Genomic DNA, 19,512 nt, shown 5'->3' on the forward strand with positions numbered 1-19,512 from the left:
CTGAGATGATGACCTACACCACACTTACTGCTAGTAACTTCCTGTGTCCCCCATTCTCAGGAAGCAAATTCGTCATCAGCAGTTTTAATTGCTGTAGCAATTGAGCAATGAAGTCATATTGCATTTACACAAATGTAAGGGTGACAATATAAGTTAATATGGCGTTTAACACTGGCAACTGAATGTTTCAAATTAAGCATCCTCAAGCCAATTTGATGAGATTAGGTCTGAGAATGGGTTGACAACCCACAGATATGTGCTGGAAAGGTGGGGGGTGAGGTGGTGGTAAGGTGTGTGGTTTCCTTTGTTGTTCCGAGAACTGAAACACATTCAGTCTGATAGTTATTTGATCTCTATTGTCAAAAGGCAGAGAACCCCGAGGTTCACTGGTTCCCACAGACTCCTATACAACTATACTTGTTTCTGTTCTGGCCAAAAGGGCCCTCAAAACACAGTTGTTGTTGTTGTAATATGTTGCCTTGACTATTCACACAAACCACATGTATGAATGTGGTTAAAATGAACATTTGTTCATAATAACCATCCATATATCAACTAATAAAAAAGCAACAATAGGCTGTATATTTAATTGGCTGCTTTAATAGTTACAGATCAACTAATTCACTCCATATACAAGACAGATCTTTACAGTTCATATTCCAATACATCCTTTTTCCAAAACTATTTATGTACATGTTCTTTTTCCTCAAAAGGTCAGTGCAAAGTAATTTTAGACTTTAAACAAATTTTTTACACAAGTACATTAAATAAATCAAAGAAATAATTAACCTTACAACTAAAAATGACAAAGGACATTAAACATTCAGTAGTAATCACCATATCAAGGTTTTCAAAAGGAACAATACTGAAAATATGACCACCGGAACAATCGGGAAAGGTTAAAAATGTTATAAAATGAAATCCATCTAAATACTTACCATTCTACCATCATAAGCCGGGTAGTGGAAAGGCTTCTGTTTAGCTGTGATAATCAATGATTCAGTCACCAAGAGTATATGTACATCACCAAGCCTTTGAAAGACTAAGCAGAAGATGAGCTATACTGTATATTCTACTGGATACACTGTAGCTCCAGGCCAAAACAGTTTCACCTCATTGAGAAAAGGTTTAACATACAGTATTATGTCCATGTAGTTAGCTACAGTAACTACAATGTCCCCTTCAGTGACTGAGGGAGAAGCTACCCACTCACCTGCCAAAATTAAGCAAACACTCGTAAGCTATAAGATGTAAAACTCTGCCAAAATCCCCCCCCAAAAATCATACTGATTTAATTCAGAAATATGCAACATTAGCCACAAATTACGGCCTTTTTGAGTGGAGATCTCTTGGCTTGCATAACGACTTATCGGGCGGTACAGTATGATGGATGGGTGGCACTATCCTAATGACACTCGACTGTTAATATGATGGGAGAAGGTACATCAATTGCTGTGATGGCACAAGCTGATATGCGGTTGGGATGGACCTGCAGATCGAGATGGCACAGGCAGATGCTACGTGAACCCTCTCTGACGGCTGAGAGGCTTTGTTCTAAGAAGGGCTGATGTGACACATAACACAATAGACGACAGGTACATTGCAAATACATGAATGTCGTTGAGTAACACTGAATATAACCCAGGCCTATCGGGGGTCTGGAGCCTCCAAATCAGTTCCATTTGAGGGGGACCAAGTCAAGCAAAAAAGAAAGAAAGAAAGGAAATATAAAACACGTGATCATTAGAGGAGGAATTAGGAGGAATTGTGGTGGCATTGAATTCAGACCACTGTTCAAAGCATGATATGAGGTAGTAAACATTTGCTTCTACTGCAATCATTTTTGTCATAATCCATGAGGGGAATTTTCATTTATATTATACCAATTGTATCATTACAACTTTATCTGCAGAGTACCAATCATAATGTGTCTACACATATTAATGGCAAATTGCAACTGGCATTTATTTATACACACACACACACGCACACACACACACACGCACACACAGCCTAAATATCACCCTCCAACACGGTGTTGGTGCTTAAACAAGCTGACGCATAGCCCACTATTTTATTTGGCATTGCTCGCAAGAATTAATGAGAGTACCATTGCCTGAAAAAAAATGTCCATCCAAGAGGTGGAGGAAAAACTGTTTGTTTACCACTTCAACCCCCCCCCCCCCTGCCCCAGGGATGATTTCTAAGCGTCAGTTCATCTCAACCTGAGAGATTTCAGTTACAAAACAGAAAAGGTGTTTCTCTAGCACAAGCATGTCAATGAAATCGGGCAGCATAGTGGAACGCATGGACACTAGGTTTACTGAAGAACACAGTACTTCTTATAGTCTGACTCAAAGTCCTCATCCATGCTGCTTGTGTCCGCCATCTTCTTGTCATCCGTTTTAGGCTTGAACAGGGAGTAGTCCACTCCCTGCTGCTCATAGAAAAGGATGTAGGCCGAGTCCGTGTCAATCTCCTCTGACCGCAACTCCTGAACACAGAGAACACAAAAACAGTCAGCCTCTTGTTTTTAAACTTTTCACACTTCAATGGCAATTGACATTGGGTGAATGATTGCAGTTCCTGTTTTGGGGGGGAAATAAGTGTGGTATATATAGGTCTAGGTTTAACTGGGAACTTACCTTACAGCTACTGTCATTGTAACAGTACCATTTGTCATTGGGGTTTTTGGCATACGTCACATAGTGGCCTCCTCCCAGGATCCCTGAGTGGCACTGCGATCACAAAAGGGATTGGTGTTTTTTTTACGAATATCTCACCGTGTTTCATGGTAAACAGACATAATAAGTGGCTCATCTTCGAGTGCCGTCCGTTTGAAAAGAGTACTAGTCATACAGGTCATAACGTAACGGCCCTGGTTCATACTTACTGATATTGCATACAAGTTGTACATGGGCTCCAGGCAGATTTTGTCTCTTTGGTCGTGGGAGGCCTCCAGGTCCATGCTGTCCTCGGTGAAGCCGTTGCTCTCCAGCTCGGACACCGACGTGGTGTTGTCGCAGTCCCTGGCCGTGTCCTCCCCCGAGGTGGAGTCGCTGAGGCCCTCGCCTCTGCTACCTGACACGCTGGCCTCCAGCTCCATAGGGCTCTCCCTGCCGCTGTCCAGACTCTCTTTACTGAGGGACAGCTGGTGGCGGCCTCCTCCTCCTCCTCCTCCTCCTCCTCCTCCTCCTCCGCCCATGGGGAACACCCGCCCGCGGCCCTGCCTCCTGCCCTCGCTCTTAGGGCTGCAGTTGGGGCTGGCGTCTCGGCTGAGGGGGGTGCTGGCCATCCTTCCTGGACACAGAGAGTCTGAAACACACACACACACACACACACACATACACGCACGCACACGCACGCACACGCACACGCACGCACACGCACACGCACAAAGACACGCACACACACACACGCAGACATGCACGCACGCACACAGACACACAGACACAGACACAGACACAGACACACACACACACACACACACACACACACACACACACACACAGATGAACACACTGGTAATGGAATGAGTGGGATCTGGCGGGTGAATGGGAAAGTAAAATCATCTTGACTGACCTTTCCCATTGTTGACGGTCAGGGTGGGGTTTGAGACGGCATCTCCACCCCCAGGCTTTGGCACACCACCGTCAGGGTCATGCAGCTCCTCCCCCAGCCCTTCCCTCCACCCCTGCTGGCCTGGGTCTGTGTCTCTCGGGGTCAGGAAAGCACTCGGATCAAACGTCTCCCTTGGGAACCTCACAATCTTCTGGGATTTGATCCACCGCCCATTCATGAATTGGAACCGTTTTAAATGGACTATCTGTGAAAAGAAAAAGGAAAGGACTTTCAGAAGAGAAGAGGTGGCTTGACGAATCGCAGTCGAAAGCGGAATGTGTTCGGAGTTAAATATTGTTCAACAGGGTCATCGGTGTCGGAAATATCAAGTGTATTATTATTTTTTAAAATTATACTGTGTCCCTTATGGCCACTTTGTCAGTCGAACAATTTGAGAATGCCATGTCTGAAATCTTTTGCAATCTTCAGACATGGCATTCTCAAATTGTTCGACTGACAAAGTGGCCATAAGGGACACATTATAATAAAAATAAAGAAAATACACTTGATATTTCTGACACCGATGACCCTGTTGAACAATATTTAACACATTCCACTTTCGACTGCGATTCGTCAAGCCGAGGTACTACACAAAGACAAACACACAGAGAGAAAGAGAGAGAGAGTGTGAGGCAGTTGAGACAGAGAGAGTGAGAGCTTCATGGTGGGTCTGACCAGGATGGGCGGCAGCCTCCACAGGTCCAGCTTCTTGGTGGCCAGGCGGTGGGTCTTGCACTTGGAGCAGTAGTAGAGCTCGTCCTCCCCCAGCTCCTCCTCGCTGGTGAAGGCCTGCAGGCAGCTGTCCAGGCTGATGGGCTCCGCCTGGGCCCGCCGACTCTGCTCCACACTCGGGTGCTCCTCCACGATCTACAACCAATCAATCAACCAATCAATCAACCAATCAATCAATCCATCCAATAATGACATAAAAATAAGCAACCACACAACAAATATACACACAGGATAAAAGCCAGTGAGTATATATATATATATATATACAATATATATATGGCATGATACATATGTCAGTCATTATGATAGGGTAGATAATGCAGCACGTGCTAAAGCGGCGTTGCCCCCCGCCACTCACACACACACACACACACACACACACACACACACACACACACCCTAGCGAACGGCAGGGTAGAGTAGCTCGCCCCAAGTGGGTATCGAACAACCTTTCCCTTGCCAACCCCCAGCCCAGAGAGAGAGAGAGAGAGAGAGCTAACTCCCTTGGCGGAGATGCTAACAGGCCTTATACTGTATAAAGGGGTCGTTCGTTACGACATGGTTGACAAAGCCATTGAGGGAGACCCCCCTCGTGTCTCTCACCCTCTCCTGAGAGGTCTGGTAGCGGAGGTGCAGGGCGGTGGGGTCCCAGTCTACAGCCATGAAGGCGTTCCCCACGGCCGCCCGGTCGTCGTTACACTCCACCGTGCAGCCTCTGCAGAACCTGAGAACCAGAGAGAGAAAACAAACACACCCACAGGGAACATCAGCCTATGGAAGGGCCTTCCTAGCCAGCTAAGGGCAGTACAGAGCCTAAAAACCTTTTTATTCAAAAAGGCCTTTGACTGTTGAACCTGTGTTCATTCTGTGTTTTTAGGCTTTTACAAATGTTTTACCCCCGAGATTCTTTTGAATGAAAAGTGCAATACAAATAAAATGCATTATTATAATTATTATTATTATTATTATTATTGGGAACATATAAGGACGTTAAGGACGGAGGCTGCAGCGTACCTGTACCACGGGCACCAGGCGCAGGAGTTGCCGTCCTTCTGCACCACGCGCAGGGTGAAGGGGTACTGGTAGCCCATGCTGTCATCGCTGTGTTTCCAGGGAGCCCCCAGAAGATAAAAGTGCACACAGGTAGGTAGACACACACACACACACACACACACACACACACATCAGCATCTCACACCTGTGTTGCTGAGGTAACTTTGGTCAACAGTGAGACTTGACAGTTATCATTCAATTCATGTTTGAAATGTTTAAGCTACAGTGAGGTTTTACTACCTCACCTGCATTTTTTATTTTTCTATTTCTTTATGTGTGCAAATAAACTAAAGTAACCCAACAACACAGAAAGCAGGCTGACCAGTCCTGGGCGTGGTTGCTGGCCTCCTGAGGGGGGAGGGGGCTGGCCAGACGGGACACCTGGGTCCACACGGCGTCGTACAGGTCCCTGGTCCTGGTGTGGACGGTGCACGGCACGATCAGAGGCATGCCGAACAGACTGGGCCTGTTCTTCTGAGAGGAGAGGAAGTATAACTCTGCCCGCATCTAGGTAACACAAAAACAACACACACATCCCCGTAAGAGCGGCAGTCTCACAAGTTCCCGGAAGCCACGTGACGTCCTCCCAGGAATCTCCTCCCAGGATCGCCGACTTGGGAAACATGAAGGGCGTTTTCTGAATGATATAGTATGTCTAGCCAAAACACGTTTCTCATGTCTCTATTTAAAGACAAAAATCAAACATTTTAAGCCAAAAAAATAACATGTCTTATCATACATTGCATCATAAGGTAGGCACACAATGATAAATTGCTTCATTAGGACTCAATTATCTATCTATCTACAGCCAGGGTTGCCAGATAGGATTGACAATTTCCAGCCTAACCACAGTCTAAAAAGCGCTAAATCCACCAAAAACCAGCCCAAAACCTATATTGTCAGAAAATCACTTATTACTATTGGGCAGGTGCCCATCTCCTGCCCCCTAAACTGTATGTCTGTTGCCAATGATGTTTGTAAAATAAAATAAAACCCTGCCCCATCTGGCAACCCTGTCTACAGCTTTAGCCCATGCTGCAGTTCTCACCATTTTCCTGTGGATAGCGATGATGTACCCTGTGAAGGGGCTGTCCAGGGGGGGCGCGGCCACGTGGCCGTTTGGGAGGCCGTTGGCAAGGCTGGCCTCGGTGCCGCAGGGCACCACGGTGCTGGGCATGTCCTTAGGGATCAGACCCAGGTTCAGGGAGTTACTCTCCCTTCCTACGGGGTGGTTCCCATTCGCCAGGGCTGGGGCTTCTACACAAACCAGAAAGGAACACACAGGTTCTCACGCTGTCAGTGAGAAGACACAAACATCAACTTGTTGTTGACAGCTTCTGTGAAACAATTATTATTTTCTTTCTTTCTTTTTTTAGACAGAGGCATCGAAAAGGAAAAGAAGAATATCTCTGACAAACAGAAGTAACCAATCGGTACTCTGGAGTCTGGACTAACGTGCGGCTCTTACCGTCACCCTCTGCTTCCGTGGGGGTGGAGGCAGACGTGGGCGGCCCTGGCACGGGGATCTCAAATGCGCAGAGGAAGCCGCTCACCGCCCGTCTCACTTTCTGGTTGTCCAGCGGAAAGTTCTAGAAAGGAAGGGTAGACAGAGAGAGACAGACAATATAATATGATGTCTAGTGCAGGCTGTGGATGGATGCAGGGTAGATGACAGTGGAAGCTGGTGGAGGTCGAAATCGGAGGACGGTCTCAATGTGATGCATGAACGCTTGACACTAATAGAACAGGGAACGGTATCAAACACAAAAACATCCTTTTGATACCATTCCTTACTCCGTTCCATGCATAATGAATGAGCCCGTCCTCCGATTTCGACCTCCACCAGCCTCCCGCTGGTAGAGGAGGGCTGTACCTTGATGTTGGAGGCGTGGACCTCCGCCAGGAGGATCTGCTCGGCCTTCAGACCGCAGAGTTCGCTCAGGAGTCTCTTCAGGCCTGTGTACTTCTCATCCGCGTTGAGGCGGAGCCCGTACCGGACCGGCACCGACCCGTCCAGCTTTATGACTAGACGACAACAGAACAAAGGTTGCAAAGGCACAGGACTCCGAAAAATACTTGAAAGACAATGCTCCGTTCAAGACAAAGTTCATGACCACCAGTAAAGCAGATAGCAGATAAAAGATATCTCTACCAACATGCGACGGTCTCCTCTTCTGGTCATCTAGCTGTAGTACGACTAGCATGACTTTATCACTTTATTACCTAATTCTACTTTATTATGACTTACTTTACTTTATTCTATTATTGTTGATTTGTATCCTGCTACAATGCCGAATGTCGAAGAACCTAAGCCTAAGAATTTTACTCTTGTGTAAAGCGGAGAAGAGAAGAGGCTCACCTATGATCTCTAGATGCATGGAGTTGTCCATGGGCAGGGGGAGGGAGAGAAAGTTGAAGGGGTCGAAACGCGCACTGACGTGGCCGCAGGTCTTGCACTTGACCTGTGACCTGAGCTGCCCGTGGAACAGGTCCACAACGATGGAGCGGTTCCTCCTCAGGTGGTTCTCCCAGGCCTGTGGGGACACACACACACACACACACACACCATTCAACTTCACACCAGGGTCAGATTTCAGAAGCAAGCCGTGAATGACGCTTGACTGTGGGCTCGGGTGACTGACCAGCCAAACACTACGGGAGGTACAGCAAACATCACTCACGTAGCGAAAAAGCAAAAATGAAATCGAATAAAATCTATGTCAATCTATGAACTCTGACCTCGGACGCCACCTCCCAGTCTGGCCGTCCGTCGCTGTCTTTCAGCTCCACGTAGGGCTTCTCGTGGACACGGTTCAGGTCTTCGTGAAGGCCGTCCAGCAGGAATGCCAGCAGCTCCTGGGAGTCCTGCTGCTGGAAGCCGTTAAAGCGTGGCGCGTACTTGGCTATCGTCCACTAAGGATGTTGGAAAACAAGGAAATAATCAACCACTTATTACCCTTTCTGTTTTAGGCTTCAAAACTGGCGTTTTATGGGGGTGGGGTAGGTTGGAGCGTTGTGGACGTACTCTGAGTTTCAGAGGGGCTACGTTCTTTTGCGTTCCGCTCCACAACTCCTGTACCAGATCGCCATAGCATTTGGCCATGTGACCGCGCATTCCAATGGGGTTGGTCCTGTGAGGAAGACAGAAAACGATTTGAAGTATTCAAATATGACTGTATGCAAACCATCGTCAGCTTGCATGTACATTATGAGCACGCACTCATGTACATAGACGCGCGCACACGCACACACACACACAAACACACACACACACACACACACACACACACACACACACCTGTTGAGCTCGTAGAGGTGGCTCCCCGAGGTGAAGTAGTCCGTCAGAGGCTTGGTGTTGCTCACACACTGGATACTGGAGTTCATGAAGCAGGTGTTCCCCAGGTTACTCAGTCCCGTTGCACCTTTCTCAGTGGGGACTGAAAACAACAGGGAGGAGGAGATTGTTCTGAGAACGCCATGAAGCCCTCGCCATCATCTACAGCCGTCAACATGACATCCTCAGGGCCTAGTCCTGGCCTAAATCACACTTCCTTTTTACATTTTAAAAAATTTGTTTTTAGGGCATTTCTGATTTATTGGGATAGAGACAGTAGAGATTGTCAGGAAGGATGTGTGAGAGAGAGGAGGGATGACATACAGGATGATGTTGACGGCCGGAATCGAACCGGGGACCCTGGTTACCCCCGATTATATGGCTGACGCCTTAGTGTGCTAGGCCACCAGGCGCCCCGACTACATCATGCTTTCAATGTAAAATAAACTGACACTGAGGGCTGGTTTCACTGACAAGGCTTAAGCCTAATCCTAGACTAAAAATTATAATCTTTAGTCTAGGATTAGGCTTAAGCTGTCAGTGAAACCACCGCTCAGTGTTTTTGTCACCGGTTAATATTATACTACAGTTACGTCGGTGTTGTGTGTCTACTGTGATGATGGTCTTACCATTGTGTCGGTTCATCCGGTTGCTGTTAGCGATGAAGGACATCTCCTCAGGCCAGCTCATGTCCTTGTTGCGTACTAATAAACAACAAGAAAGAAACCATCTGTATTTACTCATCATGACCAGACAATACTCTACATACAGCTTCCTGGTTGTTAGAAGAAGAAAAAAATGGCACACTCTGAAATAAAAAATTAATACCTTCTATCACCATGTACTGTTGATCTGGAATCTTCAAACCCTCCATCGTATGGTCCTCGTCATCAAGAAGAGTTAAATAATTCTGCAAAAAAATAATAGACGTTTTGGAAGACGTTGGAGATCATGGGCTAGCGGAAATTGAAGTTCAATGCGTTTATGTGCGTTTGTGCTTTTTCTTAGGTGTGGATGACGTGTGTGTGTGTGTGTGTGTGTGTGTGTATAGAGTACTGCAGATCTGCATGGCCGTGTCCACGAGGGCTGTGTCCGTCCCCACCTCGTTGTTGTACAGCCACAGGCGCATGTCCTCCTCCTTGATGCGGAGTCTCTGGGCGAGGTACTCATGGATGTCCTTGATGGTGCCCACCCTGCTGAAGCAGCCTGTGTACACCAGCACGCGCTTGAGAGGGGCACTAGGGGAGGGCACGTTACCTGGGGGGGGGGCAGGAAGGGGATACATATTCACAGTGTATTCACAGTATTCACACAGTATTCACAACAACAACAACAACAACAGCACCCCCTGCACTCCAATTGTGATTGAAATTGGCATAGATGATGTGTGCTGACAAAGGGGACCGCAGCTCTGAAAAGAAAGCCGACACAGAACTTTTAAGAGTCGCTGAGTTCAAACTCTGAAATGCCCCCAAGGCCAGGTAAAAGAATTCCCTGAATATTTTCGGGGGTCGAACCCACCGACCCCCGCCGCGGGTACGCGGTGAACACCCAGTCGGTGCTACATCTCCGCATCGCTGCATCGACGTTGTTCTCTCACATGACTAGGATTATTGGGTCACGAGGCTTGTGACATTTGTATCAACGCCACAGAAACCCATATCACAGGTGGTGGGAAGGAAGAAAGAAAGAAAGAAAAAGAAAAGATCAAGCTTTTCAAATGTTCTCACACCAAGCTCGATAAACTTCAAAAGACCGCCAGAATGTAATATTAGACTCACCCCGAAAACACCTTGAGAAAGTAATTGACTTTTTTCGAAACATGATTTAATCGGACACGCTTGGCGTCAGAGCGCCACGTTATCAGATTGACCTGATTAGATCAAGTTTCTTGGGATATAAAACGGTGTGGCGATCGACTGTGTACTCATACGGTGAACACTGGATCACAGTGTCCCTGTACGGTAAGTCACTGGGGGAACTGTGTTAACCTTAACCCCCCTCCTCCTGTGACAGTCCTTATGACCTGGAGAAAGGCCGGGGACGGGGGGGCGGGGACGGACAGAGATAGTACAGTATGCAGGCAGGCAGGCAGCTCTTACCCATGTTGACCCAGACGTTGGACTGGGGGGTGCGGGCCGGGAGCTGCTGCCTCAGGAAAAGCAGGTGCCGGGGGAAGAGCTCCAGCTCCGCACAGCCGTTCTTGCTGTTTCGGATCACCTGAAAAGTGACCACAGGAGGAGGAGGATGATGTGGAGGATGTCCGAAATATCAGGCTCAATATACCCAGGATGTCAATGGAAATCTTTAGTACAGTTCCACAGTACAGGGGCCTTGCTTTGCAGAGCTGTATGCAGTATCCTGTATATGTATACATACCGGCCTGGGGAGACTCAGGTTGGCCCCGTACCAGTGGAAGAGCGCCCTCCACACGGGTTCCGGGACCACCTCAAAGTCCCTGCCCAGATGGAGGGACGGGGAGCGCCTCAGGAGGCCCCCCTCCATGGTCAACGTGGGAGCCTGGGGTAAGGGGGGGGGGGAAGAAAAATACATTTCAAAACTGAAATAAACATCAAAATAACATCCGTTTGATGACTCAAGCAGTGTCATTGCAGTGCCAGTCTTGTTGTGTGGTGCCTAGTGTACATACCTTCAAGGTCTCTGAAGTGACCAGAGGCTGGTTGTCTATGGCCCCGGGTCTTAAAACCATCACGTTCCCGTCGGCCCCGAGGAAACACGGGTTCTCTGTGTCGGGGGTGTCGTGTTGCCGGGCGAAACAGATGTCGGTGGCGGTGGAGCTCAAGGGAAGGAGGCCTAGAACATCATCAGTGTAACGGAAGGCAGGAAAGAAGAAAAAACAAGAAAACAAAGTACAGTAGTGAGGATAGAAGTCGTTTGGGGGTTAAGGGTAAGCTACAGGAATAGCGAAGCGAACTAGCCGCTACAGGATTCGACTCGTCCCGACGCTAGACCCGACACAGTCGGCGTTCCCTTTGCCACTCACTGCCGCTGGTGCCGGTGGTCTCCGAGGCCTCTGACGCGCTGGAGATGTTGTCCGAGTACTTCTCCTCAGAGGAGCTGTGTGAGCTGGCCGTGCTCTCCCCTTCAGGCCCCTGCTCTGCCCCCCTGGCCCCGCCCCCCCTGGTCCCCACCGCACTCCTCCCCGGGCCAAACACCGACGGCTGCTCCACTACGATATGCTTGTTGTCCTGAAAACGAACACACACGCACACCACACACACACACACACACACCCACACGCACACACACACACACACACACGCGCACGCACGCACGCACACACACACACACACGCACGCACACACACACACACACACACACACACACACACACACGCACACACACGCACGCACACACGCACACGCCTGAATATCGCAATAATTGCAAACCATTCTCAAGAAAGAAACGATATTGTGGAGTCGAGCCTCTGTGTGGGGAAAAGCAGAAAGGAAAGGACCTCTGGCCCGTCTTACGTATTTGACGTAGTCCCTCCACTGCTGCCACCACAGCACCGCGATGAGGAACCAGTAGTCTCCTGGCTGGAGGCCGTGGCGGCTCTCCCTCTCAAGCCATCCCCTAGGGGGGAACAGGGGACACAGGTGGGTGGGGGTTGGTAAGTGGTTTGGTGAGCGGGTGATTGTGGGTGATTGTCACCTTGGAGGAGACAATGAGATAAATGTTGCCACACACCTGATGATCTGTCCCTCCTCTTCAGGGGAGGCAGGTCTCAGCCCCAGGACGATATGGCACACCTACGGTGGGGAACGGAAGGGGAGACTTGATCCTGACCCAACCGAGCAATAAACGCTTGTGCAACACAGACACACACACACACACACACACACACACACACGCACACACACCACAGACACCACAGACGCACACACGCACTCACGCACTCACACACTCACGCACTCTCACACTCACACACTCACACACTCACACACTCACACACTCACACACTCTCACACTCTCACACTCTCACACTCTCACACTCTCACACTCTCACACTCTCACACTCTCACACTCTCACACTCTCACACTCACACACTCACACACTCACACACTCTCACACTCTCACACTCTCACACTCTCACACTCTCACACTCTCATACTCTCTCAAACACACACACACACACACACACTCTCTAAGTAGGAACACTTCGATTGTGTTTCAGGCTCTCACCTGAAAGAGCAGGTTGAGGAACTCATTGGCAAGTGCACTCTTCACACTCCAGATCTGGTAGTCCTCCAGGGTCAAATGGCCTTGCTAGAGAACAAAACAAACAAGCAGAGCAGATTGGAGCATTCCTCTCACTCAAATGAAAGCGACGAGTACGATTGCAAAGTCAGGCAGGCAGTCAGCTAATACCTTAGTGGTGTCATGCTCCTTCAGAATGTCCTCCACAATTTCATGAACACTGCTGTGTGTTTCCTGAGAAAACAGAGGCATAAATCATCGAATTATGGAATACATTCGATGCTAATATGGTTTGCACCGAACGTACCAAAGTCTCTAGAAATTGGATCTTACAGTAGGGCTGTAATACGGTAGCATACTCAAAACTAACTAGAAGATAATGGAGTGGAGCACTATTGTATTGTCTCATATTGTGTTGGATGCAATGTGAGAAACATGATGTTGGAAGAAGAAACATTAGAGCAGTGTGAATTTAACGGAACTCACCGGGAGAGGGTCCGTGCGGTTGTCTTTCCACACCTCCAACAGCGCTGCGACCATCTCTCGGATTTCCTCTCGAGACAGAAGCCCGTCATGGTCAACATCAAACACTTTGAAACAGACTGGCGAGAAGAACATGGGGGGGGGGGGAGTCACAAACGGTCACTCTCAATGGCATTGATGAGGGACAACAGTACATTTAGTGCCAGTGGTTGGATGAGTCATGGATGCTTACACTTTTGTCTCTCTGCCAGGGGTCCCCTGCAGCAAGCAGAGAGTCCGCAAGAGATTTCCTTAAAGTCTATGTGATTGTCCCTGTTTTCATCGAAGGCGTGAAACAAACCTGGACAAAGGGAGGAGCACAGCTGAGGTCTGACCGCTGAAGACGCAACAGGCGGTTTAAACAGTGAGCACCTTATGTGTGTGTGAGTCAGCGTTCTCAATGCTGCTGCGTTGATATTCTTATCATGACAATCAGGCAGATCAGACGTCTTAATGTGACAAAAAAAGGGACCTTAGGAAAGGTTCCCCAACAAAGCGCGAGAACAGACATGCTTAACACATCGCTATGGAGCCCCGGAGGTAACCATGGAATTCAAAAGACGCGTCGTCACCTAAATTGCGTCTTCTCTTACCTTCACTTAGGGATGCGTGAATAGGAGGAGAAACTAAAGGGAGAAAGGTTTCCAGGTCAAAGCGTCCTGTCCGTGACTGAGCCTTCAGTAGCCAGTATCGCTTCTCCAGGTCGATGATATCCGACTCCTCTACTACAGGACAGGGAATAAAAAAAAAAGAAAGAAAAAAAAGTTAATTTGAAAATAAATTGTTATGGAAAATGTTTAAGTTGTTGGATTACGGACAAATGTTTAAGTTGTTGACTTGGCTCCGGGGGATAATTCACGAAACAGGTGCAAAACGCTTAGTGAATCGGTCCCTCTGTGTGTGAGGGGTAGGAAACATCTGCTCCTTATGCTGTAGGTTAATTCAATTCATGGCTGGCCTGTACATTGAACGGTTCTGGAAACTAAATATGAAGGTCTCCAGTGCCTTTCATTTACGCCTACATAAGCACCAGCTGAGACAAGAGAATCCATACTTGTCACCCTAAATGATCACTGTGTCATGCTCCCTGAGCAAGAATTTAGGCATATATACATACTACACCATCATACCCGTGAAACATAACAATTAACCTGCAGTTGGCTTTTCAAAAAAAGCGGGTACATTTCTACCACTCTTGTTTGGTAGAAATCCTAAAGGAGCAGGATGGTAGCCTGTGTTTCTCACTCACAGTGTGTGACTCCGGCAAGGGTCTGGTAGAAGGTGGGAGTGTCACTGTCGTCTGTCAGGGTGACACACACCCCGCTGGACAGGAGCCAGCGGGAGAACGTGAAGGCATCCTTATTCTGTAGGAGCCAGCTCTTAAACTTCTCATAATTGACCTTCTCGCCCTTGTGGAGACAAAAACAGAAGAGATCAACAGGGTGACCGCCACAGTCCAATGACAACACTCACTCGGGGCTTATACAAAAGGACAAACGCAGGCTGTGCAACGTCCCATTGGTGTCAAGTAGCATTAGCAGCCCTCCTAGACACCTGGTTACACAGATAACTCCGATGTGCTTAGTCCTGTCAGCAGCTTACAATTAGATTAGGCGCTAGTACGGGGACAAGCTTGTAGTGAACAGATGTTGCATGTAAAATAAAAGGTAATGAACTGGGTCTCTTACGGTAACAGTCGACTCCTGATAACAGTGTGTGCTCTGACAAGTGCAATTATCTGTTTGGGTGTAATTACATTTTTCAGTCCAAATTCAGATACCGTATCTCTTTTAAAATTGCTCCCGATAACGGTATGCTCCTCCAGGTTCGAGCACATTGTCATGTCCCAAGCCATTGCATGTATCAGGACTCGACTGCCGACTGGAATAGATTTGAACCAAGTATGGGTGGCCATACTTTATGTGAAAACATGGCTGCCATTTTCTTAACATGTCACACAATTCATTGACACCATTTTTGCACAAAAATAGAGCTTCGGATATAGCATATCAGCTGACCTCAGAAAAACACCTCCTAAGAGAAAGCGGGATCTCCCCATCCACCGCTTGGAGCATGCTTTCCATATCCTCTCGTGTAGCATGGTTGCCTGAATCACTGGCGAACAGACTGAAAATGTCTGAGAGAGAACCACAAAAGAAGATTAGGCTATACATACATGACATGTGATATACCAATGGCATTGTTCAACAACAGGGTGCAGTCATGAACTCCAAATTATGTCCAAATAATTTTGTGTAAAGACTTGGCTCTTCATATCTGCCATTTATGTGGTCATTACGACCTTCTATCGTGGCAATTGTTGTTGTTGTTGTTTCTTTGAGGTACTCACATTTAGCTTTTTCCTCATCACGCCCTCTAGTCAAGAGAACCAGCCCAACAATGAGGTTGTTGAAATGCAGGCCTTTTGTGGTGCCTCCGAAAGAGCTGTATATCACCTGGCAACAGAACAGGTTATACATTTAGGGAAACAATTAGTCCATTTACATCCACCTGTCTTTGAATTACTTTAGAATCATTCTTATTATACATGTGAAACGGGAGCAGGTTTTACATTTAGGGAAACAATTAGGCCTAGTCCATCCGCACACTGCATTATGATTAGTGTAGTGGCCCATGTCAATCAAAATAACGTTTCAGAGGCTGCATTCGTAAATTCGCTCTCAGAGCGCCGGAGAGCACACTGGGGCCGAAAATGTTGTAGTTTCATGTTGAGATAGGGCAAATGGAATACAAAAAAGCTAAGACCTAAGTAAAACAAAAAAATTAAACATTCATAGCCCACTCCTACTAACAAACAACAAAGCTTTGCACAGGGCCCTTTTCCTTTTTTATAATTTAAAAACTCTGAAAAATGAAAATAAAAAGAAACCTTGCTTTAAAATGTGCAGAAAGGCGTCATGTTTAACTTTGTAGCATTTAGTGTTCAGGTTTGCTTTCAATCACTTGGAGATTAATTGTAACAGACATTTAAACCAGGGGTGCCCAAATGTTTGCACCCCACTGTATGTTGGGTTTACAGATAGGGGAGCAGTGGGGTAAGATGAGCCAGTGGGTAAGTTGACCCACCCCCTGTATCTAGGCAACTGTACACATTTGTTGTCATGTGACCATAAATTCAGGAAGCACACATCACTTCTATCTAGCTGTGACAGTTTTCACAACAAACAGTTTTTTGCTTGTCAATGTACATTTTCTACATGTCAGGTTTAATGACTTATGTCAAAGCAAATTTATCCAGGTCTAAAAATATATATCATACACATTGGTGATTTGTCAACATATAAAACCATGTTAATCATTTAGCTACAGATTAGCCTGAATTGCTAAGCAGTTCTTTACAAACTGATTTTACATATTTTAAACAAGGAAGTACAAGAGAAAGGCTCAACACCCCTTGAGGAGATGGAGAGAGCAGCTAGTGATGTCAAGGGTGGAAAATCCACCAGAGCAGTGGCAAAAGACAGAAATATTGACAGGTCAACCCTATGTAGATACATAAAAAAGAAGGAGGAAAAATAAGTGAACATATTGCAGACCACATAAAAAAAATGGCAGACCAGTTTTATGGCCTTACAAGAAATGCTGTGAACCGGTACTTGAATTGGCAGACAGAAACAGCATCCCTGTCCCCAACAACTGGAAAGGGAAGGCTTTAACAGGTAGGGTGTGCAGGAGATCACATGATTCAGTAGGTCAGCTAAAGCTAACTGATCTTGTGTAGCTAAATGCAGTATCTTCATAGAATTAATTATATTCTTTTAGGTCAAAGATTGGTTCAACAATTTTAAGGCACGCTACCATCTCTCCTGCCGTAAGCCTGACGTAAAGAAAGTAAATTGGTCAATTTACCCCCAAATGGCTCAATTTACCCCTTGACTTGGATCAATTTACCCCTAAGCTGGGGCAAGTTGAGCCACAAGAGAACTCCCCCCCCCCCCCCCCCCCTTTTTTTTAAGTCATATTTTCACAGCCCTTCGTCATAGATGCATTCTTATCATTTAGAGTGACAGGAGACATCCTGAAATAAAGGTAGATGTTTTCGTTTTACTTCTGTCTAATTTTTCCTTGCCTAGAGGGCAACACTTGTACAAATTGTCTCATCTTACCCCACTCTCCCCTAATCCATGTTTCTTTTGAAGTAGTATTTGTGATTTCAATTGGGTGAAAGGCAGACGTAGTAACTGCAGCTGTAAATGGTGTGTTGCTGCAACAGTTGGGCTGCATTGTTTACAGTAAACACGGTACATGTGCTTCGTGTCTTTATCATAGCTGTAACGGAGTGTATGCTTTAAGCTATTCAAGGCGAAACAGTGCAGTATAGCACTTAGGCTTTTAAAGCTGCAGCTGCCATTGGCTGCTCTACCTCTGGCTCGGAAAGTGTTGCTTGTGGCATTTCAGGCATGGGTGTAATGGGCACCATAGGCCTAACGTGTTAGTAGTCTTTCCGAAAAATGAGTTTATCGTACAGTTCATTTTGCAACGCTTGCTATGCTAGCTTCCTTTTCGCGTGGAAAATGTAAAGTCATCGTTACAACAGGAAGGGGAAGGAGAGAGGACTGGCTAACAGTCAAACACACACCCACACACACATAACTCACAAATTAGCCTACTGTTTGACCAAATCATGTTTTGGAGATAAAAAGGATTGCTGACAAAAATCTTTACTGGACAGATTATCGCAATATGAACAAATGTGTTGCACTTTGGACCCTTCTACTTGGGCAACAGACGTTGGGCATCATTATGACAGGTAGCCACATTTTGAGCTGACACTTGGGAATACACTGGGAATCCCATCCAATTATCACATGCTGTGACTTGAAGATCTGCATTCCTATTGCTGTTATAGGCCAATCAGGCACGGACAGCATCATGGCTAGTGTACGTCAGCATGTTCGTGCCATGGCTAGTGTACATCAAGAATTCAAAGTAGAATCGGACCGCGTCATCGGTCGTCACGTAACACTGAGGGCTGTCTGGCGAACTAGACTCACCTCAGCAACCTTGGGTGGTACGACATCTCCCAGCACCTCCCGCAGGAAGCACTGCTGGCTCATGTAATAGGCCAGACCACTGGTTCTTCGGAAAGCATCCTTCAGACGCTGGAGCTCTACATCAGTGACTGGGAGAGATATACAGAAAGAGTCAAACCTTTTCAGTACATTAAGCATTGAGTGTAAGGGGGGGGGAGAGATAATACATGGTCATTGCAGACTTATCTGATAGCTCCTTCCTCTTTCAACCCACACAGCAACAACAAGGAACGTGTTAATGTTATCACCATTGAATCAAATATGTCACCATTATAGCTAATCAAGGGTCACATACTGTACTAGTTTAGCAGGGCGAATTGACACACATTCACTGGCACCATTGACAACATGTCAACAAGAAAAACTGATTTAGCTAGCTACGTAACGTTAGCCATATAAGAGAGAAAAATGATGGTACGTTACTGGCTGGTACCATTCATGTACTTCTCGTTAACACGGCATGAACAGTAAGCTAGACTATGTATTTTGAGGTCCTTAGCCTCTCCCTGATCCTGAGAGGGCAATAGCCTATTTATGTCAACTAGCCTGCTAGCCTACTGAAGCAGGGTGGCTAGGGTGATCATGACTAGCCAGCTAGCTAGGGGTTGCCATCTAGTCCAGATCGGCTACTGCATAGGGTTAGCTTAGCTGACGGCAAACACATATATAACAAAACATTCCCCAGTGATCATCCAAACATGTACAATAGATGACTAACGCGCTAGATGACAAGCTAGCTAGGTAAAGGCAAGCTAGCTACACAAGCTAATGTTTACATTTAGCCCAGCTAACGTTGGCTAGCCTATGTTTACCTCTCTTGATGGCCTCGTCGTACGAGAGGAAACCGATCCTTGACTCTTTGGCACCCATGTTTTCCTCATTTCATTGCGTCAAACCAAACGAATATAACCGGCCAACTAGCACTTTGTTCGTTACTGCTGGCAGAGCCCCATGCAGTCAGACAGGTCGCTGGG

General features: G+C 46.9%; 1 protein-coding gene across 1 annotated transcript; it reads right to left on the reverse strand.

Moving 5' to 3' along the window:
- Nucleotides 1–597: 597 nt before the first annotated feature.
- On the reverse strand, nt 598–19,470 carry LOC308155591 (ubiquitin carboxyl-terminal hydrolase 32-like). Its single transcript, XM_080528954.1, has 34 exons — nt 19,351–19,470; nt 18,500–18,627; nt 15,835–15,940; nt 15,503–15,621; nt 14,734–14,893; nt 14,078–14,209; nt 13,678–13,785; nt 13,449–13,564; nt 13,134–13,196; nt 12,948–13,031; nt 12,452–12,513; nt 12,235–12,337; nt 11,745–11,949; nt 11,391–11,554; nt 11,120–11,260; nt 10,843–10,960; nt 9,843–9,997; nt 9,569–9,650; nt 9,370–9,444; nt 8,705–8,843; nt 8,432–8,537; nt 8,146–8,319; nt 7,766–7,940; nt 7,280–7,431; nt 6,875–6,995; nt 6,455–6,663; nt 5,729–5,913; nt 5,368–5,454; nt 4,957–5,077; nt 4,297–4,488; nt 3,583–3,826; nt 2,894–3,315; nt 2,646–2,738; nt 598–2,494 (listed from the first exon to the last, which is right to left on the reverse strand). Exons 1-34 carry the CDS (start codon nt 19,406–19,408, stop codon nt 2,321–2,323), a joined length of 4,773 nt encoding a protein of 1,590 aa, XP_080385080.1. The 5' UTR covers nt 19,409–19,470; the 3' UTR covers nt 598–2,320.
- Nucleotides 19,471–19,512: the final 42 nt, after the last annotated feature.

The sequence above is a fragment of the Nansenia antarctica genome, assembly GCF_963989245.1.
Source record: "Nansenia antarctica genome assembly, chromosome: 4".
In the NCBI taxonomy this organism is placed as follows: domain Eukaryota; kingdom Metazoa; phylum Chordata; class Actinopteri; order Argentiniformes; family Microstomatidae; genus Nansenia; species Nansenia antarctica.

Coding starts and splice junctions, on each gene's coding strand:
- LOC308155591 (XM_080528954.1), bottom strand. CDS start 19,408: ATGGGTGCCAAAGAGTCAAGGATCGGTTTCCTCTCGTACGACGAGGCC. Junction 7,432..7,765: donor CATGCATCTAGAGATCATAG/GTGAGCCTCTTC, acceptor GTTGTCGTCTAG/TCATAAAGCTGGACGGGTCG. Junction 3,827..4,296: donor GGAGGCTGCCGCCCATCCTG/GTCAGACCCACC, acceptor TTCTTTTCACAG/ATAGTCCATTTAAAACGGTT.